The sequence below is a fragment of the Pipistrellus hanaki genome, assembly GCF_964339955.1.
Source record: "Pipistrellus hanaki genome assembly, chromosome: 11".
Lineage (NCBI taxonomy): Eukaryota > Metazoa > Chordata > Mammalia > Chiroptera > Vespertilionidae > Pipistrellus > Pipistrellus hanaki.
Genome location: NC_140513.1, coordinates 60,533,263 through 60,560,473, shown reverse-complemented (window position 1 = coordinate 60,560,473; position 27,211 = coordinate 60,533,263). Strand labels below are relative to the sequence as shown.

Here is a 27,211-nt window from a genome sequence, read left to right as displayed (position 1 = left end):
GAACCCCACAGGCCAGGCCGACAGACCCCACGGGGATCAGGCCAACTTATGTCTGAAAAAAGCTTTTCTCCATAAAACATATCACATCCCAGCCTTCTTGTGCTCAGGAACACTGGCCAACACTTACGCACTATGCACGGGTGATGGGGCGGGGGTTGGGGGGGAGGGGAGGGGAGCATTTTAAATAGCAAAATCACCACAAAAAGCACAAAATGTGGGGAAAAGTGGCACTAAGTCTACCACAAAAAGGACAGGTTTACAGCATGAGAACTACAGCAAGTTCTTGCCTTATTTTGCCTCCACTTGAAATGTTCATGTCAGGCAATTCAAAATTTTCACATCTACACATGTGCACAAATGGCCATGAAAGTGCTGTAAGTGTTGACTTTGGAATTACAAATTAATTTTAGTGAGTAGGTAAATTCGTAAATATAGAATCCATGTATAATAAAAATTTACTGCACACATGTTCACGTGTGTGTGTGTGTCTCATTCTTTGTTTCAAAAGCCTTGAGCATCTATCATATGCCAGATGCTGAGGTATAGAGGAAATCAAATAGAGACATTACTTGTGCTCAAGGAGCTACATTCTAGAAGTAAAGCCAGAAAATAAAACAAGCATGTACATTAAATTGGATAACTACGGGAGTCCTTCCTTATCCATGGGGAATATATTCCAAGACTTTCTGTGGGTATATACTGAAACCTCGCATAATACCGAAACCTATATATACTATTTTTTCTCTCACACATACATATATACCTATGATAAAGTTTAATTTATAGATTAATTTAGAATTTAAGTTATAAACAAAAACTAATAATAAAATAGAATGCTTATAACAAAAAATAAGGTTTATTTGAACATGAGCATTGCCATACCAAGACAGTTGATCTGATAATGAAATGGCTAATAAATGATTAGCGAGCAGGTAGGATAATACAGGGTGAATATGTTGGACAAAGGGGTGATTGATGTCCCAGGCAGGATGAAGAATAGTGCAAGATTTCATCACATTACTCAGAAGGGTGTGAAATAAGAATTGTCTATTTCTGGAATTTTACATTTAATATTTTGGACCACAGTTTACCCCAGGTAACCAGAACCATGGAAGGCAAAATTACAGATAAAGGGAGACTTCTGTAAAGAGTAATACAGGGTACCATAAGAGCATAGTCAAAAGAGCCCTGGCTGGTTTCTCAGTGGTTAGAGCACTAGCCCTCGATGGAAGGTCCAAGGGTTTGATTCCTGGTCAAGGGCAGGTACCTGAGTTGCAGTTTGAACCAACCCCTGGCCCAGTCAGGAGCACATGTGGGAGTCCCAACCAACAATGTGTCTGTCTCACCTAGATGTTTCTCTCTCTTTCTCTCCCCCCTCCCCTCCACCTTTTCACTCTTTCTAAAAAATATCCTTGGGAGAGGATTGACAAAAAAAATAAAAAATAAAAAATTCTCCAAAACCAAGGATTGGGAATCAACCCAACAAAAGAGAAAGTAAAAGTGTTCCATAGAAAACAATCAACACGTGTGCAATGTCCAGAGGGAAGAAAGCATGAAATCTTCGGGTAAATAATAAAGTTCCATGTAACCAGAACTCAGAGTTTGAAGGGGGTGATGGTAGGAGATAAAACTGAAAAATTAAACGGATTTCAGTTCCAGTTAAGATAGGACACTAGGACTTTATTCTAATGGCTAGGAGGACAAATCATCAATGAGTTTTAAATCAGAGTGTGGCATAATTAAATTTTAGAAAATTAACTCTGCTTGCAAAATGCGCAATTAATTAGAATAACATAACTATGTACAGAACAACTGGTTAAGTGTTGGCCCAGCAATCTAGGCAAGAAATCTTAGACTGGTGTAAGATTGGGAATTTTTTATTAAACAATATTTATTAAATGCTTTCTATTTGCCAGGAAAACTTCTAGGCCTGGAGGATATAGTAATGAACAAAGCATAGGACTACATATCTGAAATATACAGTTATAGCAAATGGAAATAAATGATGAAATAATGCAGGAGAGATCTCAAGGGACTGAAGACATATTAGGTTTTTGGGATAATGAAATAATTGGATACAGTGGTTGAGCAAGGAATCAATGCAGAATTCAATTCAATTTGAGCAAATGAATGGATGGTAGGGTAGGCAGAGAGAGGCACAAACGTTTGTTTGGGGAATGGAGTGAAATGATGGGTTGAAGTCAATTTAAAATATATTGCATTTGGGATACCTCAGAAACATCCAAAAAGTAAGATGTCAATGTATAGGCCTGTTGAAGTCTGAAGACACAGATTTTGAAATCATCAACATAGTGAGATGGAAATGGTTGGAATCATTAAGATAAAAGAATTCATGATGAACTTATACAAATAAATTGACATGAAGAATCCTATAAAAAAGAAATGACCAAAGAAGAGGAAAATCAGAAGCTTTAGGAGAAAGACACTTCATGAAGAAGTGGTTTGTAGTACATAATACTTAGAGATTTAAAAAAGAAAAGGATGCAAAGTATGTGTTGGACTTACTGGCTGGGAAGACCTTGATGTATCTGTGGAGAAGAAATTTCTTAGAAAGAAACAGGTCCAAGAGTGAGAGGAAGGCTTTACGAATTCTGGCTGTGAAACCTGTGAAAGGGAGTGATGGTAGCTGGGCAGAGAACACTTGGGAAAGGCTTCTTCTGGTTTTGAAGAGGGATAAAATATAGAAAAAAGACTGGAACAACAAATACCAAATTTCTAATAATAAACTCTTGATAATGAGATTAGAAATATTTTTTATTTTATTTATGCTTTTCTGTATCTCCCAAATCCTCTATGAGATACATTTATAATCAGAAAACAATATTTTAAAAAATATTTGATTCTAATAAAATTATATGATACCTACCTTCTATATGTCAAAAAACTTAACTTTTTGTTTCTGACTTTAAAAGTCGCTTTTTAAAGGGAGAGAAAGGTACAAGAGAGAACCAGTGTTATGGAGGCCCTAAACTGTGCCTGGCTTTACCTGCTCTCTGATTTACTTTTTATAATAGACCTAGGAGGTAAATGTTATATGAGGAAACTGAAGCTTAGAAAGGTAGTTTGCATAAAGTCACACAACCAGTCAAGGCTTTGGTGCTCAATTATATTATCATCTTTATCAAAGGTTCATTTTTTTTTTTTTTAATCCTCAGGATATTTTATTCCATTGGTTTCTAGAAAGTGTGGAAGGGGGGAGGGAGGAGGAGAGAAAGAAATATAGAGGTGAGAGAGACACATCAACTGATTGCCTCCCACATGCACCCTGACTGGGGCTGGGGATCGAACCTGCAACCCAGGTACATGCCCTTGACCGGGAATTGAACCTGTGACACTTCGGTGCTTGGGCCGACACTCTAATCACTGAGTAATACCAGCCAAAGTGAAAGGTTTGTTTTTAAGATAGCAAATAATACTTCATGGTAAAAAAAAAAAAAAAAAAAAAAAAAAAAAAAAAAAAAAAAAAAAAAAAAAAAAAAATGCTTCTATGAGCAACACTGAGCTATGAGAAGAGAAAAACAACACATGGTCAATTTTGCTACTTCATGCTTCTTTCCTCAAGGCATCATTCTTTGTTTGGCTTTCCTTAAAGTAAAATCTGATTAGAACTAACTCAAAAATGGATACCAATATGGAAATGAAATACCTATCCTGCATATTAGGATGAAGAAATATGAATTCAAACATGCCTTGACAATTCCTTTTCTCTTGTGTGCTCAGTTACACATTAGTAATCCTATACACCCAATAGCTACTTATTGTATAGGGCTATACAGTAGTAATACATTTTCTTCTTAAAACATTTTGCCTTCACTTTTTCTCTATTTTAAAGTAGGAATACATGTGCCCTCAGAAAAATAATGAGGATATTTTTACAGTGTCAAAGTCAAATGTAAACATCTTCCTTTTATTATGTATAGATTTCAGGATAAAAGACTTTTATATTAAAATAACTTCTTTAGAGTAAAATTCAAAATTAAAATTAATGTTTAATGATAAAGTTTAATCTTGTAATGAAATGTATTGTTCCCATATATAGTTCCTTTCATTGTTTTTTTGTTGGTTTGTTTTTGCATTTCAGCAGTTTGACTATGATGTGCTTAGGTGAAGGATTTTTATATTAATCCCGTTTGAGATTCAATAGTTTCTTAGAGCAATAAAATTAAATTTTTCATCAAATTTGGGAAATTTTTAGACACTATTGATCCAACTATCTTTTCTCCCATTCTCTGCCTCTCCTCTCTTTCTGTTTGGGACACCAATTACATTTATGTTAGATTGTTTGAAATTGTGCCACAGATCATTTAGGCTCTATTCATTTTTATTTCTTCTTCAGACTGGATAATTTCCATTGATTTATCTTCAAGTTCACCAACTCTTTTTCTGCTGTCTTCAATTAAGGTCAGTCAGTGATTTTTATTCACTTATTTATATTTTCAATTCCAGAATTTTCACTTGGTTCTTTTTTTCTAATTTCATTTCTCTGTGGGATTCTCTATCTGTTCACTTATTATTGTTTTATTTTCCTTTAATTCTTTAAATATATTTATAAAAAGTCCTTTTCATTTCAACATTTAGATTATCTCAGGTTCAATGTATAGTGACTGCTTTTCCCTTAACTGACATTATTCTATTTCTTCACCTGTGTAGTAAGTTTTTATAACATAATGGACATTTTAAATGACATGTTGTAAAAACTCTACTGCTCCTTTCAAGAATGACTTGTATCATAAATGAGCAATAAACTTCTGAACTAAAACTCTTAACTTTTCTCCTTTGGAACAGGCAGTATCTGAAATCTCCCTATCAGGTATGCCAACTTCTAGCTACTGCTTTTTCCTAAGTCTCCTAAAGTCTGCCCAATGCACACATAGCTCAGCAGTCAGATCAGAATTTGGGTAGAGTTTATACAAGCATAACCCTTGAGATATTACGTGTTTGGTTCCAGACCACTGCAATAAAGCAAATACCACAATAAAGTGAGTTACACATTTTTTTTGATTTCCCAGGACATATAAAAGTTATGTTCAGCCTATTAAGTGTGCAGTAGTATTATATTTAAAAAAAAAACAAAAAAAACCCCAAAAACCAATATTCATACCTTAACTAAAAATATTTTATTACTAAAAAAAGCTAACTATCATCTGCGTCTTCAGTGAATCATAATCATTGTGTTGGTCGAGGATCCTGCCTAGATGTTGATAAAAACACAGTATCTGTGAAGTGCAGTAAAACAAAGCACAATAAAGCAAGGTAGGCCTGGCACTCAATCTCCTTCTATGTCTCCCTCATATGTAGGCACACAATGATTAAGTTAGTCGGTTTCTTCATATAAGATTTACCAAGATTTACTTGCAATTAGTTTTATTATCTGTACAGATTCTCTAACTAAAAAAAAATCAAATGCAAACCTTTCCCTTCTATCTAATAAACCAAAAAGATTATTTGATTAAAAATATACCAAGAAGGTGATATTATAATACAAATCTCAGGTTCAAAAATTGGGTGACTCTAATCACAAGTATAACAATTATCACATAGAGTTTAAAATATCAAATGGTAAAAAAACAAACAAACAAACAAACAAACAAAAAAACCTTCAAAAGACATTGCTTTAAAAAAGAAAGCTTTTAGCAACTAAATTTATTTTAATGTGGTATAACTAAGCTTAAACATTTTTGTTGCTTTAAGAGTCTTACTAGTAAGACTCAACCATATTGGCACATGTTACTAAAAAACGTATATATGTATATGGATTTAAATGTTGTTGACAGGGTTTTGTTTAGTTAGTTTCATATCTCTAAGGTCAAAAAGAGTTCAGATGAGAATTAAAGTGCTAAAAAAAAGTCACTTGTGCTTATGGTTTCAATACTCTGAATAGGAAATGTACTTAGCTGGTATATTTTGACTGTCGGGTGAAAACAGTTACGTTAATCTAACTACAAGTTTAATTCGAAGACATATGAAGGAAATATTCAGGAGGTACACAAACTGCTTTTCCTAGCAAAAGGGAGAAAATGGTGGTTGGTATAGAGTAAAGTTTATCTTCCTGTAACAGCAAGTCCCCATGAAAAGCTAAAGGCTTCTCCAAGGGAAGAGGCAGGAAGAGGATGCAGACCAGTTCCTTCTGATATGCTGTGAAGTTGCAAAGTTTACCAAGCAGTGTGTACACAGTGGCAAAATCTCAGAAGGAACCACTTTGACCTGGGGAAATGTTTCTCAAATATTCTGCCATCAGTGCATTTATTTATTCCCTGGAGCTTCCTTTCCAAAAATATAAATAAAAATGATTGCTGACAGATACCTTGCCTCTTTACTCATGCAATACACTAGTGTTTCTCAAACATAAAAAAAAAATTTTTTTAATTGAATTTATTACAGTGATGTTGGTTAATAATTTGTTCCAAATGTATAATTCTACAATACATCATCTGTATACTGTATTGTGTGTTCAAGTCAAGTCTCCTTCCATCACCATATAATCCTCCTTTAGTCTCTTCTACATCCTCTCAACCCCCTTCCTGCTGGTAATCTGTAATCACCATACTGTTGTGTTTATGAGGTGGGTTGTTTTTCTTTTACATAATACTTTCACCTTTTACATCCAGCACCCAACCACCCACCCCTCTGACAGCTGTCTGTTCTCTGTATCTATCAGTATGGTTTCTATTTTGTTTATTTTGTTCATTAGATTCCACATATGAGTGAAACCATATGGTATTTGTCTTTCTCGGACTGGCTTATTTCAGTTAGCATAATATTCTCTGGGTCCATCATACTGTTACAAAATATAAGATTTTATTCTTTTTTAAAGCCCAGTAGTATTCCATTGTGTAAATGTACCACAGCTTTTTTATCCACTCATCTACTGGTATGCACTTGGGCTGTGTCCAAATCTTGGCCACTGTAAATAACACTGCAATGAACATAGGGGCGCGTATGTTCTTTCAAATTAATATTTCAGGTTTCTTTGGATATATTCCAAGAAGTAGACTTGCTGGGTCATGAGGCAGTTTCAATCTTAATTTTTTGAGGAAACTACACACTGTTTTCTACAGTAGTTGCACCCGTCTATATTACCACCAACAATATACAAGGGCTCTCTCATGGGTCCTCTTATATGAGACACATAGACGAACTGTGCAGGATCTGAGCTGTTAGACCATATAAATGTGATTTTAGTAGGCAGGCATACCTAAGTGAGATTGAGTCTGCGTGTGACAGAGAGAAACAAACTTAGAGAGGCAGAGCCTGAGAGATAGCCCCCAAGCTACTCATGATAGTCACCTGTGCAGGGTCTTATAAATCTCTTATTTTCTTGAGGAGATATCTTTAAAAAAAAAATTAAATAGACTGGGGCTCTGCTCTGTTAGGAGGAGAGAGAGAGTTGTCATCTCATTCAAAGTAAAGTCAGGTGGAGTCCACTTGGTCTGAGGCTGTAGAGCCACAGTCAGCAACATACTGCTTGTCTGTCCAGAAATGGGAACCCCTGAGCAGAAAACATAGGTCCTCTACTGGTTTCCAAACACACACACACACACACACACACACACACACACACACTCTTAATCCTTAACAATAAGAAAACAAACAACACAATATGTAATGGGCATAAGGGCATAAAGTATCTCCCCACAGAAGACACAGAGATGGTAGGGATACAAGATAGAGTGGAGTAGGGGAAAGGCACCTCTTACCAGGACCAAATGAAAAAGACAACTAAACTACAGAAAAAAATCGACCTGAATAACCAAATGAAGACAGCTGAACAGAAGTCTTATAACCAAGAATTACAGAAGAAGCCACATCCAGAGTAAGAGGAAGGGCGGAGACACAAAAAGGTGCTAGACCTGCACCTATATGTGACAGTAGAGAATCCACAGGGACCTCTCAGCTGCAAAAGTACTTTTTGAGAAGTGAAGGGTCTCATCCCCATGCTGGGCTCCCAAGCCTGGAGTACCAGAGTCGAGAACAGGTGCCCACATTACATCTGGCTGTGAAAATCAGTGGGAATTCTGTCCGCAAGGAAGAGACAGGGGTCTGATAGAAAACCAAGTACCCTTTCAAAGGGTGAGCACAGAAAGTCTCAGTTGCAGGCTCTCATCCAAATTTCTGGCAGAGATACAGTGGCTTGGAGCAGAATAGAGTCATACAGAGAGGGCTGGAGGACAGCTGCCAAGGTGCCTGTGCTGAATCCATGACTCACAGTTCCACAGATGACATCTTTCCCAGTTAAGCACTCCCCTCCATGAGGCATCAGCCTGAGGGAACACATTAGGCCCGCCCTCCCAGCTCCCTGTGGCCCTGATCTGCCAAACTAGTGCCCTATGGAGGAGTCAGCAGGCTGTGGCCAGCTTGGGCCCACAGTGCAGACTTTCTTGGAAGGATCTGAAGGAGATCCGGGCAGACTCAGGGGGTAGCAGAGGTAAGTAGTAGGTTAGATGAAGCAGAGGATCAAATCAATGATTTAGAAGATAATGTAGCAGAAAACATCCAATCAGAGCAGCAAAACGAAAACATCTTTTTTAAATAAGGGTAGCCCTGGCCTGTTTTGCTCAGTGTTTAGAGTTTAGCCTGGGGATAAAAGGATCAAGGATCTCAGGTTTGATTCCTGTCAAGGGCACTACCTCAATTGTAGGCTCAATCCCTGGCCCCAGTGAGGGCACATGTAGGTGGCAATCAATCAATGTTTCTTCCTTACAGCAATATTTCTCTCTCTCTTTGTCTTTCTCCTTCCCTTCCACTCTCTAAAATTCAATGGAAAAAATATCTTCAGGTGAGGATTATCAACAACAAAAAAATAAAATAGCCCTAACTGGTTTGGCTTAGTGCATAGAATGTCGATTGGCCTGCGGACTGAAGGGTCCCAGGTTCGATTCCAGTTAAGGGCATGTACCTTCGTTGTGGGCACATCCCCAGTAGGGGGTGTGCAGGAGGCAGCTGGTCAATGTTTCTCTCTCATTGATGTTTCTAACTCTCTATTTCTCTCCGTTCTTCTCTGTAAAAAAAAAAAATCAATAAAATATATTAAAAAATAAATTAAATTAAAATGAGGGTAGTTTAAGGGACCTTTGGAACAACATAAAGTGTAACAACATCTGCATCATAGGGGTACCAGAAGAAGAAGAGAGAGCAAGAGACAGGGAACTTATTTGAAGAGAACTTCCCTAACTGGGTGAAGGAAAAAGACATGCAAGCTCATGTGCAGGGAATCCCAATGAAGATTAATACAAAAAGGTCCAAACCAAAACACATCATAATTAAAACAGAAAAGTTTAAAGACAGAGAAAGAATCTTAAAATCTACAAGAGAAAGAAAGTTAGATACCTACAAGAGAGCTCCCATAAGACTGTCAGCTGATTTCTCAACAGAAACATTTCAGGCCAGAAAGTGATGAAAAACACATTTTTCAAACTGATGAAAAGCAAGGACTTACAATCAAGACTAATTTACCCAGAAGGGTATCTCTTGAAATGGAAGGAGAAATAAAGAGTCTACCAGGCAAGAAAAAGCTAAAGAAGTTTGTTACCACTAAACCAGAATTACAAGAAATGTTAAAGGGACTGCTTTAAGAAATAAAAAAAGAAAACAAATAAACATAGTGAAAAGAATAAAATGGTAATAAAAACGTATCTATCGATAATTACTTTATATATAAATGGCTCAGATGTTCCAATCAAAGGATATAGAATAGCTGAATAGATAAGAAAGGAAGACCAATATATATGCTGTCTACAAGAGGTCCACCTCAGAATTAAAGATACACACAGACTAAAAGTAAAGGGATGAAAAAGAAATTTCATGCAAGTGAAATGAAAAAAAAAAGGTGGGGAGAAATACATATATCTGACAAAATAAACTTTAAAACAAAGGCTGTAGTAAGAGACAAAGAAGCACACTAAAAAATGACAAAGGGAGCAATCCAACAAAAGGATATAATCCATGTAAACATTTAGGCACCCAGCATACGAAGACCTAAATGTGTACAGAAAATCTTGATAGGCACAAAGGGTGAGATTGACAGTAATACAGTCATAGTAGGGAATTTTAACAACTCACTGGCATCAATGGATAGATCCTCCAGACAGAAAATCAATAAGGAAACAATGGTGTTAAATGATGCACTATATCAGTTAAGTTTAATCAGAGCAGCAGATCATTTCAAAGCGAAATACTAGTATACATTTTTTTTCAAGTATATATAGAACATTTTGTAGGACAGACCACATGTTACAACACAAATGTCAATAATTTAAGAAGATTTAAATTATATCAAGCATCCTCGCTGATCACAATGGTATGAAACTAGATATCAATCACAAGGAAAAAAAAAACACAAAAAACAAACAAACAGAAAAACACACAAAGACATGGAGGCTAAATACCATGGTTCCAAAATAGTGACTGGGTTAACAAGATCAAGGACAAAATCAAAAGATACCTTGAAACAAATGAAAATGAGAACATAACAAACCAAAACCTATGGGACATAGCAAAAGGAATCCTAAGTGGAAAATCCATTGCATTACAGGCCTACCTCAAGAAACATGAAAAAATTTCAAATAAAAAAATCTAGCTCTACACTTAAACAGGAAAAAGACAAACGAACAAAAAAACAAAACAAAAAAAAAAAAAAAACAACGTGAATAGGAGGAAGGAAATAATAAAGATCACAGCAGAAATAAATGAAATAGATTCTTAAAAAAACAACCCAAAGATCCATCATACCAAGAGCTGCTTCCTTGAAAAGATAGACTAGATTGACAAACCTTTAACCAGACTCATAAAGAAAAAAAGAGAGAAGACCTGAATAAATAAAATCAGAAATAAAAGAGGAGAACTAACACCAAAAAATACAAAGGATTTTAAGAAAATATTATGAACTATATGCCAACAAATTGAGAAATCTGGAAGGAATGGATAAATTCCTAGAAACATACTATCTTCCAAAACTGAATCAAGAAAAATCACAGAATATAAATAGGCATGTTACTACTACTGAAATTGAAGCAACAATAATAATAATAATTTAAAAATCCCAATAAACAGAAGTCCTGGACCAGGTGGGCTTCACAGATTAATTTTACTAAATATTCAAAGCACTAACACCTATGCTTCTCAAACTATTCCCAAAAAATTTAAGAAGAGGGAAGATTCCCAAGCTTGTTTTAAGAAGTCAGAATTATCCTAATTCCAAAACTACATAAGGATACTACAAGCAAAGAAAATTACAGGCCAATATCTCTGATAAACATAGATTCTAAAATCTTTAACAAAATATTAGCAAACCAGATTCAGCAATACATTAAAAAGGTTATAAACCATGAACAAGTAGGGCTCATTCTAGGGATGCAAGGTTTGTACAATATCCACAAATGAATAAAATTGATACATCGCATAAACAAAGAGGATAAAAACCACATGATCATATCAACTGATGCAGAAGAAGCATTTAATAAAACTTGGCACCCATTTATAAGAAAAACTTTCAGCAGAGTGGGGATAGAGGAAACATTCCTCAATGTAATAAAAACAATATATTTCAAACCCACAGCCAACGTCATACTCAAAGGACAAAAACTAAAAGCATTTCCCTTAAGATTGGAAGCAAGAGACAGGGATGTCTGCTTTCACCACTCTTATTCAACAGAGTAATGAAAGTCCTAGTCACATTTCAACTGGAAAGTGAGCTGGGAGAGAGGGAAAGAAAGGGATAAAAGGCTGTGAGCTGGTGGGTGGTGTGTGTGTGTGCAAGCGTGTGTAAGGTTGTGAGTGAGTGTGAGTGCTGGCCCCGCTTCCCCTGGTCCAGATGCCACAATTCGCCACCCACCAGACCTGCTGCGCATGCAGCCTGGGTGTTAGGTGGAGCCTTCGGTAGCTGTGGATGTTACAGACCCTGGCTCTGTATATATATAGATTACTTGTTAAAATGGTCTTATTTTGGACACACTGGGTTAAATGAAATACATTATTCAAATTCATCTGTCTCTTTTTACTTTTTTAACATGGCTTCTAGGAAACTTAAAATTATATATGTGGCTAGCATTACATTTCTGTTGGACAGTGCTGTTCTATTCTCAGATTAATTATCATTGCTGAAACTAATTATAATATAAACATCACTTCCTCTAGGATACTTCTCTTAACTACCCAAGACTGGGGTGAACATGAGTCCTATGTATGTACTTCCATTGCTCCTGTGCTTCTATTATAGCACTATTTCACTATATTTTAACTAGAGGCCCAGTGCACAGAATGTAGGGTCCCTAGCAGCGACCAGCTGCTGGCCAGGGTGCCTCCCTTCTCCTGTTCCCCTGCCACCTGCCACCACTGTCACTGCTGCTGGCGCCGCTGTCCAGGGGGGACCTCCCTTCCCCAGCCGCCTGCCGCTGCTGGCCCGCCCCCTGGTTGAACTCCCTGTGGAGGGGACAATTTGCATATTAAGCTTTTATTATATAGGACTAGAGGCCCGATACACAAAATTTGTGCAAGAGTAGGCCTTTTTGCCCTAACCGGTTTTGGCCTGCTGACTGAAAGATCCCAGGTTTGATTCCGGTCAAGAGCATGTACTTTGGTTGTGCCCACATCCCCAGTGGAGGGTGTGCAGAAGGCACCTGATCGATATTTCTCTCTCATTGATGTTTCTGATTCTCTATCCCTCTCCCTTCCTCTCTGTAAAAAAATCAATCAAATAAAAATAAATAAAAAGAGTAAGCCTTCCTTCCCCTTGCTGCTGGCACTGGCTTCCCTCTGGCACTTAGGACCCAGGTTTCCTCTCAGCCCCGGCTTCATCAGAAAGGTGGTCCGGAAGGACATCTGGTCTAATTAGCATATTATACTTTTATTATTATAGAAGGTAGACTGTTTACTTTCAATTCCACCAGGTTGGAAGTTTCTTGGGGGAACAGAGTGGATTTTTTTTTTTTTAAATCTGGGAATAACTAAGTTATAATACAGATATAGATATTTTAATAAATGTTAAATGAATGAGACTATTCAATGAAATACTATTAAATTGTTGTGAAAAGTCACACAAAATGCTGAGACTATAAATGATTTGAAGCAATAAGCATTCATAAATTATGTCCTCAGTCTTTAAAACAAAAATCAAAGAGAATAACATTTATTACAAAAAAAAAGGTTTTTAAAATCTAGGTTGTTTTCTTACCTGAAGTCAAATTCCTAGCTGTACTTTGTGATTTCTGCATTTCAGTAGATTTAAAATTGAGATCATCTTGCATTATCTTCAGTTCTTGATTGGTGATAGAGGATATCTGTTTCATACGATTTATATTCTGTATTTGAAGAGAAATAAAAATGATTTAAAAAAATCCACAGCCGAAACCGGTTTGGCTCAATGGATAGAGCGTCGGCTTGGGGACTGAAAGGTCCCGGGTTCGATTCCGGTCAAGGGCATGTACCTTGGTTGCGGGCATATCCCCAGTAGGGGGTGTGCAAGAGGCAGCTGATCGATGACTCTCTCTCATCGATGTTTCTAACTCTCTATTTCTCTCCCTTCCTCTCTGTACAAAATCAATAAAATATATTTTTAAAAATAAAAAATAAAAAAATCCACAAATTTAACTCTTGAATAAAACGCATAGAAAATACTGCTAAAGGATTGGACATTTTGAATGGGTATTCTTCTTTGAAATACATCATTTATTACATATGTTTCATAGAAGAACAGAGTGAGATGCAAATCAGGTTTTCTCAATAAGGACAGACTAAATTAAAATTCAGAATTTTAAAAAAGATTTGCTTTATTTCATTGCACAAAAAACTCAACAATACTATTTTAGGAACCAATTCGAGTCTTAAAACACTAAGAATATTGAAAAGAAACACGTATTTCTCCTCTCCTGGTACCAAACACCAGTGGCTGCCTAATAAACATGTTTTAGTGAAACGAGATACTCATTAGATACCTCGTACCTTTTTGTTTATAACATATATTACAGGGTAAAATATATTTAAAAACATATATTAACATTTTCCAATATCATATATCTGGCTTTTTAAGTTTATCTGTGCAAATGCTATTTCTAAAAGTTCAGATAAATTAACAATAGAAGAAAATCTTAATAATTAAATTAGTCCCTCACTTACTGCTGAATATTGACATCATATATATATATATATATATATATATATATATATATATAATATTGATATACATGTCATCCTTTTCCCCATAATACAACTAATTAGCTGAATTAGAAAGACAAAAAATTAATAGCTTAAGGAAATAGAATAACAAGCAAGAGAATTTTAAAGGAACAGTTTAAATGAACAAATGCAGTAATGAACCATGCATTTTTTAGTTGGACTGAAAGAGGTAATCACAGTAAAAGTATCAAGGACACCAGGACAGGTACATGGTACTCACCCGACTACTGTGCTCCAAAAGTGCAACAATGTCGGCTTCTATCTGTGCCTTCCGTTCCAGTTCCTGATTCTTATTTCCCTCAAAAGCCTCAATAAAAGCTGCCAATTGAGAAATATGATGAGAGGCTACTCATGCTATAGTTCACACTATATAAACACTGATTTGTGGGTCTTAGGAGTAGAAATTCAAAGCAAATTTAAAACTATCTATGTCTAATATTTTATTAACCCAAGGGTAATTACTCAATAAGAACATTTCTACATTCAAACTTTTAAAGCTTAATTGTTATAATCTTATACGATACAAGTAAACTAAAAATGTATATGGATCCAAAAGTAACAGTTAATTTTAAAAAATCAGAAAAAAAAACGCCTGTGTTTACATAGGATCTCTTTGATACATCTACAATTACTAATATCTATAATTAGCCACTAACTTTACTTCTGAAAACATTACTGATTACTACAATATCTGAAAATCAGTATTATATTATATTATATTACTTATAATGCTGAATCTCAAGTAAATAAGTTTAATAATTTTTTCAGATTATAAATATTCTAAGAACTCATTTTTCTTCTTGTCTAATATAGAACCAGTACCCAATTTGCTCTTATTTACTTTCTTAAAGTATCTACAGATCTTCTAAAATTAAAAACATATAGTTAAAAACAATTTTACTGCTAACATAAAACAATAAATTGACCATTAACAAAACAACAATAAAGCCCAATGCATGGGAGAATATATTTGCCAATGCTATCTCAGATAAGGATTTAATCTCCAAAATTTACAGGGAACTCATACAGCTTAACAAAAAGAAGGTAAACAATGCAATCAAAAAATGGGCAAAGGACCTAAATAGACACTTTTCAAAAGAGGACATACAGAAGGGCGAGAGACATATGGAAGACATGCTCAAAGTCACTAATCCTCTGAGAGATGCAAATCAAAATGACAATGAGATACCATCTCACACCTGTCAGAATGGCTATCATCAACAAATCAACAAACAACAAGTGCTGGTGAGGATATGGAGAAAAAGGAACCCTCGTGCACTGCTGGTGGGAATGCAAACTAGTACATCCACTGTGGAAAACAGCATGGAGTTCCCTCAAAAAACTAAAAATGGAACTAACATTCAACCCAGTAATCCCACTTCTGGGAATATATCACAAGGAACCAGAAACACCAATCAGAAAGGATTTATACACCCCTATGCTCATAGCAGCACAATTCACCATAGCTAAGATTTAGAAACAGCCTAAGTGTCCATCAGCAGATGAGTGGATTAAAAAATGGTGGTACATCTACCAAATTGAATATTATGCTGCTATAAAAAAGAAGGAACTTTTACCATTTGCAACAGCATGGATGGAACTGGAAAGCATGCTAAGTGAAATAAACCAGTTGGAGAAAGATAAATATCACATTATTCCGCTCATATGTGGGATATAATGAACAACTTATACTGATGAACAAAAAGAGATCCAGAGACAAAGAAATACTGAATAGACCATCCAACCTCAGAGAGAAGGCAGTGGGAGGTAAGACATCAACCAAAGGACTTGTATGCATGCATATTAGCATAACTAATGAACATGGACCCTGGGGTGGTGGGGGCTTATCCTGGGGAGTGAAAGCAGTTGGGGGTGGAAGTAGTCTGGGCACTGCGGTGTCTGGGGGCAGGTCCAGCTTCGCCGCTTGGTCTGCGCGAACCCCAGTGGGGCTGAGGGGCCCAGATGCTGCAGCATCGGTGGAGCGGGAAGGCTGGATCTGCCCACTTGGGCAGACAGGCCCAGACACTCCAGCAGTGGGGACTGGGCCTCACCATCTTGTGGCTATGGGGGCCGCCATTTTTGTCGTGGGGGTGATGGTTAATTTGCATATTACTCTTTTACTAGATAGGATTATTTCTTCCCAAATGAGATTTCTGATTTGGTAAAATGAACAGTTACCTAAAATTATAATATTTTCATAGTTATAAGACTACCACTTACCATCCATAGTTTCCTCCCTTTTTTTAAGCTCCTTGTACTTCTGATTCATTTCACCTATGAGAGATACAAAATATAATATTAATTTCACAAATTCCAGATAAGATATTCTAAGTTAGAAACATCTCTTAGGTATTCCGTATGTGATTATTCATTGAATGCTCAGTACTTTCAATTAGGTGTAATTCTTATACATTGACTTACAGAATCTGTTAAAACCGTTTATTTGTATGTTTGACTATTTGGAAAGGACCTAAAGGCTTCCCAATGGTTCTCTATTTCAGTCCCAACTTTGAGCTATTGAGCCTACACATGAACACTCCTGGTAATGGAAACCTAAGCGCCAAGGAAAGATTATTCCACCTTTGAATAGCTCACAGCGGCAAGCAAGATAGCAGGTTGCCTCCCCGACAGAGCTGAAAGTCTAGGGATTTAACAGTAATTAAAATTAAAAGGTACTAATTGCTATCGTATGAAAAATAAAGGGTATTATAGAAGGACAATACTTTTATTTTTAGGAGATCTATAGAAATACTTTTTTTAAAAAAATATATTTTATTGATTTTATACAGAGAGGAAGGGAGAGAGAGAGTTAGAAACATCAATGAGAGTCATCGATCAGCTGCCTCTTGCATACCCCTCACCGGGGATATGCCCGCAACCAAGGCACATGCCCTTGACCGGAATCGAACCCGGGACCTTTCAGTCCCCAAGCCGACGCTCTATCCATTGAGCCAAACCGGTTTCGGCTGTAGAAATAATTTATTGTTTAAAAAAAGATGAGGAGCTCAGGGAAATTTTCTCTAAAGAAGTAATAATTAGGCTGCATTATAAAGAAAAAAATGAGTAAGAGTTACCTGGTCAAAGAACAGAAGATTAATTTCAAAGTCAAAGCATTACAAGTACAGAAATTTGAAGGTCCTTACCTTCAAATTAAGTTGTGGCTATGAACTGAAAGAGTAATACGGCCAAGGCAGAGAAGGTAAGGGAAAAAGTGGCACAAACGTGAGGTAGGTTATGAGAAATCTTGTAAGACACATATTATAAAAGTTTGGACTTCCTTCTAAGGACAATGGCAAAATCCCTGAAGAATTTTAAGCAGGGGAATAAAATGGTCCGTTGCATTTCTGAAAGATTTCTGATCTGGAGAATATAAGAGAAGTGAGATGGAGGTTAAAGACTAGTTAGGCGCTTGTTACAGTAATGTGGGTGACAGATGAAGGTTGCCTGGAGCAGAGTTGTAGCAAATTAGGATGTAAGGCAGTAAATATTGGTTTTGAGACATTTCAGAGCCAGACAAAGGATTCTGGTGATGATTAAACAGTGAGGAGTCAAATTTGACTCCCAAGTTTCTCCTTGAGTAACTACAGGACGTGGTGGTATTCTTCATTAAAAAGTGAAGCAGTAAGTTGAAGAAGTTGCTTACAGCAGTTTGGGGCATGTTTCATTTAATATACGTAAAAGACACATTTAAAAGAGCAAAAATCCGAGGACCAGACAGCTGGATGAAATCTGACACAGGCTGCATGGAAAGATCATTAGCAGAGATGGATTAAATTACTTTATACAAAGAGGATTTCCAGTGTAACCAAAACTGAGTTGGAGGCACTTGGTATTTTCTTGGGCTAGTGAGACAGCTGCAGCCCTGTTTCCCCAGGGCCCCACGGAGAGTAAGCAGAATAAATGTGTGTTTGCTTCATTCTGTGGAGACTAAGGAAGCTTATGAGGATGATGCCAAGCAAAGAAGGAGGGGATAAGAAGCTAAGAGGGTTCCTGATAAGAAGCCAGCGTCTAGAAGGACTTTAGGAAGAAGAGTTCAAAGAAAAGGGGAGAGCTGATAGACTCAGAGACTAAAACCCAGGTTAGCCGGTGCTCCATATGACTTCCTATAGCACACACAGTTCTTCCCAGTACTGGCTAGAGTAGCAATGAAGTGAGGGAGCAGAGGAACATAATCGGGTAGAGCTGACCATTACATGGAGGCAGGATTTCCACTTGTACACAGACTTGCTTGGTGGGAAGTGAGTTAGGAGTACACAAAACTGAAGGCAGTCAGAGACCTGGGTCAGCAAACAGTTTTTTTCTTTCTGGTCAGAAAATATTTTACCCAGACTCATTCTGATACTCATAAAATCTTGTCAAAGCCCCCAAACAGTACTGGTAATAAAAAAAACTGAACGGGAAAGCTACTGTCTAAGGACAGTACGTACCCAGTGGTCATGAATTCCTCGCTAGGGGGCACCAGGACCAGCAGGGAACACTGGGTTCACTTAGGCTAAGGCTTTGAATGCATTAACAACTTCACTGAACTACTCAGTTCTAAAGATCAGCAATGGTCTCAGAGCATGACTAGTTGTGAGGGGAAGGAAGAGAGAACATTTGTTCCTAATGACGAACTTTGTAAATGATTACATTTTTTTAAAGATGGGTTAAGATTAGACCTATAAAAATGTCACCAGTCAGCCGAAACCGGTTTGGCTCAGTGGTAGAGCGTCTGTCTGTGGACTGAAGGGTCCCAGGTTCGATTCCGGTCAAGGGCATGTACCTTGGTTGCGGGCACATCCCCGGTAGGGGGTGTGCAAGAGGCAACTGGTCGATGTTTCTCTCTCACCGACGTTTCTAGCTCTCTATCTCTCTCCCTTTCTCTCTGTAAAAAATCAATAAAATATATATTTTTTTAAAAATGTCACCAGTCATTACCTTATGGCAATGTATTTTGGGTGGGAAACTGAGAAAGAAGTGGCATTTGTAGCACACATGATCTGGAATACCCTCATGGCAGGGTGATGTGCATGTACTAGTAAATGTTATGAAACAGCTGAGAAGCAGCAGAAATGTTAGTATCTGCTGAACCTGTCGCGGCCTAGGTTTCTGAGTGCTGGTTCCTTGCTGCGGCTGTCTGAGAAGTTGCACTCTTGAGAGATGAGTCAGGCATTAAGGGATTAGGAGGAGGCCTGCAACCAGGACTTTACAGGAATTTAACTCATCATATCTTTCCTCTTCTAAAGTTAAGAGAATCTTCTACACATGTTTCCAGTTTCTCATCTTGCTATAAGATCTCAAGAAATCACAATGAGGAGTCACCTCCTGCCATTCCAATGAAATTGTTCTCAATAACATTATATTATTCTTTAATTATAAAATTCAAGAGTCAGTTTTCAACTCTTATCTTATTCCGCAATATTTGACACTATAGATCCATCCAGCCTTCTTTCAATGTTTTCCCTTATGTTTTTTGTTGGGACTGCTTTTCTGTTTTTTACTCTTAGATAATTCTTTCTCTGTCTTCCTTTCATGGTGTTCTCTTTTTTCTTCATTTAAATTTTGAGTTCTGCTATTAATTGACTTTTAGTGCTACATTACACCCAAGGAAATCCCACCAATTCTTGTAGTTTAAGAACCCTCAACTGTGACTTTTCCCTAACTTTCAAATTGTTTTATCCAATTGCTTTCTAGATAGACTCATCTGGGTACCTTTCAGGACATCCCAATACTAGTATAGCCACAATTAAACTCACAGGCCGCACCCCTCTGTACCCCCTAATACATTTGTAAGAACTTCACCATACACTTATCATCCAAGTCAAGGGAATTCCTCCCTTCTGCTCCCCTCAAATCCATGCTCCTAGTCACCATCAAACCGAGCTGGAAGGCATATCTGCTCAGCGTTTCCAGCTTTAGAGCTGGCAGCTGGATTAGATAGGACAGAGCTCCCGTACATCTTAGCAGATTCCCAAGCTCCATAAAACTCCCTTCGGAATCACTATTGTTAGGAAAAGAGTTCAGGGCACTAGTGAACTCCACTATTTTATGATTTCTCAATTGGAGGATTAATGTTGGAGGCTCATGTGGGCAGTCCTAAGCCAGGGGAGTTACCAAATCTGTCCTTAGATTTACAATCACAAGATAGGACAAGACATAGATATGGGAAGCTGATCAGTATATCTTACTGGAGGTGCAAAGCGGGCAATCAAAGGGTCTAATGTAGTAAAATCAAGAACAAGGAGACCAAAGGAGAGGAAAGGGACCCAGGGAATTTCAGAGCTATCCTCAAGTTCTGAGCACTCGATGTGATCATGGTCGCACATAATATATTTCAAATTGACTGAGTACCTACTAGTGCCAGACACTGTAACAGGCGCTACAGATGTCAGAATAAACAAGATAGCTACCAGTCTACGTTAGAAGGGTGTACAACTCGAAAATAAAAAGTTAAAAATACAATATAAATTATGTATAAAATAATATGGCAACTAGATGGGTGAAAAGAGTTCAGGGTGTTGTTGTTTTTTAATAAAGAATCATTTCAGCAAGGCACTTTAATAGGTAATGTAGAAATTATAGAGATGCGTAATATATATTCCTTCAAGAAATGTATTGTATATACTGCATAGCCGGTGTGGCTCAGTGGCTGAGCATCAACCTATGGACCAGGAGGTCATGGTTTGATTCCCAGTCGGGCACATGCCCAAATTGTGGGCTCAATCCCCAGCGAGGTTCGCCATGCAGGAGGCAGCCGATCCACGATTCTCTCTCATCATTAATGTTTCCTTCTCTCTCTCCCCATTTCCCTTCCTCTGTGAAATCAATAAAAAATCTTTTAAAAGAAATGTATACGCTACTATGACAAATAACTCAAAATTTACGCTATAAATACAGGCTTAATTCCAGTTTGAGGGAGGAAAGAAAAAAATGAGAATGGACTATTATAAAGGAGTTGGGATATTGCAGAAAAGACACTGTTGTTCTTTGATACTCTCTGCTAGCCAGCCAGTGGAGTAAGGAAAATATACTAGTAATCCTCTTGCCAAAGGGCTGAATACCACCACAGTCATCTTTGTCTTCACTGTCAGTATGCTCTTCTGAGTCTTTACTTTTCTTCCATCAAATGATGTTCTCTTAACTCAGGGCTTAGAGCGCTACCTTTACTGTTACACTCTAACAGCGGTCGCCAACCGGTGGTCCATGGACCATTGGTGGTCCATGAGGTCTGAAAGGTTGGCGACTGCTGCTCTAAAAAGTAGTCTGACTTTATAAAAGATCTGATTGCCATTTTCCAGAACAGGTAGCTACCCCAAACTTCTCTTCTGATCAATATCCAACAAGGCACAGGCTAGTGATTCCCCTGGCCTCAAAATCGCCAACATGGCAGGCTACTGATTTTGGAGGTGAAAGGGTAGCAGAAAGCAAATAAAATTAGAGAGGTGGGTCAATAATAAACCCCCGCCCAACTGGTGTGGCTCAGTGGTTGAGCATCGATTCATGAACCAGAAGTCAAGGTTCAATTCCCAGTCAGGGCACATGCCCCAGTTGATCCCCAGTAAAGGATGTGCAGAAGGCAGCCTATAGATGATTCTCTCTAATCACTGATGTTTCTAGTTCTCTCCTTTCCTCTCTCTGAAATCAATTATATATATATATATATATATATATATATATATATATATATATATATATATATTTTTTTTTTTTTTTTTAAGAATAAGCTCTAAAAGACTTTTACACACCTAGGGTTTTTTTTTTTTTTTTCCTTTCCAGCACTTGGGGTCCTTCTGAGGCAAGCTAAGTCTCCAGTACCTTTGAATGTTCCAATGTAGCATGGCTTCATTCTCTTTATCATTCTACTCAATGAGTTCCAGTTCTTCTTTATCGCCTTTAAATACGACGCTAAGAAACAGGATTCTAAAAAAACTATCACTTCCCATAGTATACATATTCATCTTTTTGTTAATGCAAACTAGGATTTCAGCTCTTTTGGAGACTAAGTCACATTAATTCATACTAAGCTGTTACCTGAACCCCCTTTAACATTGTCAGTATTTTAGCAAGCCAGGACACTTCCTCCTCCTCCACTCCTACTTCAATTTTAATCAGTTTTTAAAAAAAATATGATTTATTGATTTTTTACAGAGATGAGGGAAGAGGGACAGAGGGTTAGAAACATCAATGAGAGAGAAAAATCAATTAGCTGCCTCCTGCACACCCCCTACTGGGGATGTGCCTGCAACCAAGGGACATGTTCTTGACTGGAATTGAACCTAGGACCCTTCAGTACACAGGCCGTTGCTCTATCCATTGAGCCAAACCAGTTAGGGCAATTTTAACTGGTTTTGGGATCCTATGAAATTCCACCCTTTTACCTGGTCTCTCTCTCCCACCAACTTTTCATACATCATTATAGCAGTATATAATAAACTAGCTTATCAACTACTATTAAACTGGTATGTTAAAATGAATACATATAAATTTATTGTTTTAAAATAACTTCTGCTTTAAGGTTTAACCCAACTTACCAATTATACATTCTCTACAAAAGTTTTAAATTTAATCAGGAAATTTTCTTTAAACAAGATCTGATAATTCTATTTCTACACACTGGAAACACTTTAAAAATATGTAATAATTCTCTAAATATGTAAAAGTTAAATGACTGCTAAAACTCTCAAAATTTTAAAGAAAAAGAAAAAGGACTATTCAACAGAGTATTGTCAATAATACCTGGTGGCATAATGAGGAGTCCTTGGCATGTACTAAACACAGCATAACGTTTTAGTTACTGCCTAAAGCAGTGATTATCAAACTTCAATCTGCATTAGAACCATCAGGAGGGTTTGTTGAAACACAAATTGCTATGCCCTATCCCTAGGGTTTCATAATTAGTAGGCCTGGGGTGGAGATCAATAGTTTTTATTTCTAATAAGTTTCAGATGGTGCTGATACACTTGTTCTGGAGATAATACCACCATTCTAATGAAAGACATAAGCTGCAGTTTAATCTCCAACTTAGCAATGATCCATTTTTCTTCATTAAATGTATACTTAAAAACTAGAATAGCAATGAATATATGCCATTTGAAATCTCAAATACCAGAAGATAAACCACTCTGAAATTAGATCATTTTGTACATCCTGGGGGAAATGCTAATGGGAAAATACTTTCCAAAACATGTTTTGGGAAAATCACCAGGAAAGTTATTCTGAGAGTCAGTCTCTCTCTCTCTCGCTCTCGCTCTCTCTCTCTCTCTCTCTCTCTCTCTCTCTCTCCCCCCCTCTCTCTCTCCCTCTCTCCCTCGCTCTCTCTCTCTCTCTCTCTCTCTCTCTCTCTCTCTCTCTCTCTCCCTCTCTCTCTCTCTCTCTCTCTCTCTCTCTCTCTCTCTCTCTCTCTCACACACACACACACACACACACACACACACACACCATTTGTCTAATTCTCACAGCAACCCTAAGAGTAATTTAGCTACTGTTATTATCTCAATTGTAAAGATGAGGAAACTAAGATACATAAAGGTCAAGTAGCAATTCCAAAATCAGCCAGTAATATGGCACAGTCCAGATTTGGCATTCTGGTTGCAGAACCTGTGCTCTACAATAAAGTTATTCTGTTTTTATAAATTCCCTTTTACCTAAAATAACAAAGAACTAAAGCTTCTAACCGGGTTCTTGAAATTCTAAGCATAAAGAAATATTCTAAGTGTTATGTTTTATATTTTTACAACTCTTGAAAAAAAAACATATAAATTATGGAATAAATTGCAATGAGTTCATTCAGACAGTGATCCTATAGCATTTCATGTATACTCCTATTATGATACATATTTATCACTTATAGCAGTTATTTATTTAGATATTTGTGATATGTTGTATTAATGGTAGTCAATTTTACAATTTAATCAATCTCTGGGAAGATACTGTACTTTTAAAATGAAGGAATAATTTGTAGTAAGTAATAACTCCCAAAAATCCTTCTTGGGAATGTATGTGACTATATTGTATTAACTATTCATCAAACCTGCCTGTGTATGTAGATATTCAGAAAATTAGCCCCACCTTGTGGATCATGGAAGTACCACAAATTCAGGTCTTTGAGAACAGGGAATTGTCAGAAAAGTGTATATTATCTTGACTAAGAAAAAGGAAGAAATTTATAACAACTAGCATTGGTAAAGAAGCTCTTTCACATTCTGCTATTGACTGTATAAAATGGTACAACTTTTTCAGAAATAAATTTGCAAAAGCAATAAAAACTGTGAACATAAGTAACATCCTATTAAAAATTCATTTAGTTCACATACAATATAATATTAGTTTCAGATATACAACCCAGTGACTAGAAATTTATATAATTAAGAAGTAAACATTCTGATAACACATACAGTTATTTCAGTAATTACAGTAATATTACAGCAATATTGATTATATTCCTGATTCTGTACTTGATATTCCTGTGACTATTTTTTTTTAAAGATATATTTTATTGATTTTTTTTACAGAGAGGAAGTGAGAGGAATAGAGAGTTAGAAACATCGATGAGAGAGAATCATCGATCAACTGCCTCTTGCACACCCCTTACTGGGGATGTGCCCGCAACCAATGTATATGCCCTTGACCGGAATCGAACCTGGGACCTTTCAGTCCGCAGGCCGACGCTCTATCTACTGAGCCAAACCGGTTTCAGCCCTGTGACTATTTTTAAACTGGCAATTTGTAGATCTTATTTACCCATTAGAAATAGACAAGTTAACAAACATATATGTAGCAAAGCTATCTACTGCAGCATTGCACTTAGTAGTGAAAAATAAGAAACAACCTACATACCAATATGAAAATAACAAATATACTTAACAACAATGACAGCAGCTAATAGTTGTTGCAAATGCTTGCTATGTGTTAGGCACCATTTTTCATCTGGTTTTAAAGCCACTATGCTATACTTTTAAAAAAATATATTTTATTGATTTTTTTACAGAGAAGGAGGGAGAGGGAGAGAGAGTTAGAAGCATCGATGAAAGAGAAACATCAATCAGCTGCCTCATACACATCCCCTACTGGGGATATGCCTGCAACCAAGGTACATGCCCTTGACCAGAATCGAACCTGGGACCCTTGAGTCTGCAGGCCAACACTCTCTCCACTGAACCAAACCGGTTAGGACATATACTTTTTAGAAGGAGGTGTATTCACCCCCATATGGAAGAATGTACATTACATATAATTTTTTAAATGAAAAAACTCAAGCTTAGAAGAACTATATAGTATTACATATATTTTTTAAGTATATGATTGCATATTTATAGAAAACACTAAAAAGCTAATTATCAAACTATAAAAAAATGATTACCTCTGATGACCAGAACGAGTTTGAGGAGAAAGAAGATAACATTTTACTTTACATACTTTTTATACTGCTTAAACTTTTTCACATTAAGCACAAAATTTTAAAAAGAAAATTAATTGGAATCTTTAACAATTAATTAAAGAAAAAATTTTTTAAAAGCAGAAATGGGTAACTCCTCCTGCATGCTGAAGCTAATTGCACAGTTAATGAAAGCACAAGGAAATAATTCATTTTAGGCAAAACACACACATAAACACAGACACACACAAAATAAAGAACATCCAAAGTGATTAAAACTCTAAGAAATTCTGGGTAAGGTAAGTTATAACCAATAATTTTCTGATAAAGATGGCAAATTGAACATGCACATCTAATTTCCATCCCACTCCCTCCCTTCCGTTAAATGTCGCTAAAACCATAGAATAAAGAATTTTTAAAGGTAAAACTCCAGCAATGAGAAAAATAGAAAAGGAAACAATAGTAATAAATTTTTGGAAGTTGGAAGCAGGTGGACAAATGGTAGAAAGTGTAAGCACAAGCCAGTGTTGGGTAAAGCTGAGAACCAACACAGTTTCAAATGGCTCAGGAATTCTACATAGCAGCCTGATCACTTATTTTGTGCTCCTATTCCATAAAAGATTTTGTCACGTCATAAAGTAATAACACCATTCTATACAGAATTTAATGTAAAATAGTGAAAAGTAAGGGCCTGGTTTCAGTGGACCAAGAAACATTTATTTTGAGGGACCTTCAATATGAGCTACTATATAATTTGTGGTGAGAATAAAAACCTTTTTTAGTCAAAAATTACCTTATTACAAACAAATTACTCAGCTATATGCTGTAAGTAAACCTTGTGGTAAAAGGATTTTTATTTAAAATGATAGCATGTGTTGAGAATATAGGTTACTATTATCTATTTGTTTTCTTCTTTACACAGAGCAACAATGCTCTTCCTACTACTGTACCTTTCTCATACAGGTGCAACATTTTAAAAAGCAACAGTTAGTAAATATTCAAAGGTGGGCACGTCCTCTAAAGAGAAATCAGGATGGGTTTGGGCTCTTCTAAAAAGTAGCATGGCACTTGCCCATAATGCTATGCTTTAATAACCATGCCGCTTGTAGTCAAAATGAACATGTAACAATTTTCAACAGTGTTTTCTCATTGCTTCTAGTTAGCGAAAACAGTAACAATTCCTTCCCCAATTAATATAAGACAGTATACACATTTAAACCTAAATATATTTAGAACCCATATAACAAAATTACCTGATTCATCAATAAAATAAAACTAATATATGGGTGAAGTTACATAACATGATAAGAGGACATCCCCAGCAATTTTAAAAAAAAAGTAATGATACTTTCTTCTAACAAATATTTTTGGTTATGAGATATTATATTTTATATCACTTACAAAGACTAAGTAAATATTTGAGAGCAAAGAAATCCATTTAGAATTGGTCAAAAGTCTAAGTGTTTTGTAAGGATTTTTTTCTACTTTATTCCAGATTGTCACAGAAACTGATAACTCAGCATACGAAACAATGAAGATTTTCAGAGAGAAGTCAAATAAATGTTAATTGATTTTATTTAGTTAATTTGGAGACATAATTATTCAATGTAACTTTTGTAAATCATAGCCTTAAAAACTTATTAAAATGAATAAATATAATGCCCTCGA

The 27,211-nt window shown here is 36.5% G+C and overlaps 1 protein-coding gene across 3 annotated transcripts in view; it reads right to left on the bottom strand.

The window, feature by feature from the left end:
- IFT74 (intraflagellar transport 74) overlaps nt 1-27,211 on the bottom strand; it is a 315,492-nt gene that overhangs the window by 248,349 nt on the left and 39,932 nt on the right. For 2 of the 3 annotated variants that reach the window (XR_014796263.1, XM_084898267.1), the window contains exons 14-17: nt 16,411-16,464; nt 14,411-14,508; nt 13,190-13,316; nt 2,527-2,625 (exon numbers count right to left, since the gene is read on the bottom strand). Coding sequence is in view for 2 of the 3 variants with exons in the window: in XM_084898267.1 (XP_084754393.1) it covers nt 2,527-2,625; nt 13,190-13,316; nt 14,411-14,508; nt 16,411-16,464 (378 nt within the window). In the remaining variant the exon portion in view is untranslated. The remainder of the gene's footprint in view (nt 1-2,526; nt 2,626-13,189; nt 13,317-14,410; nt 14,509-16,410; nt 16,465-27,211) is intronic. The other variant, XM_084898268.1, reaches the window with a different exon arrangement.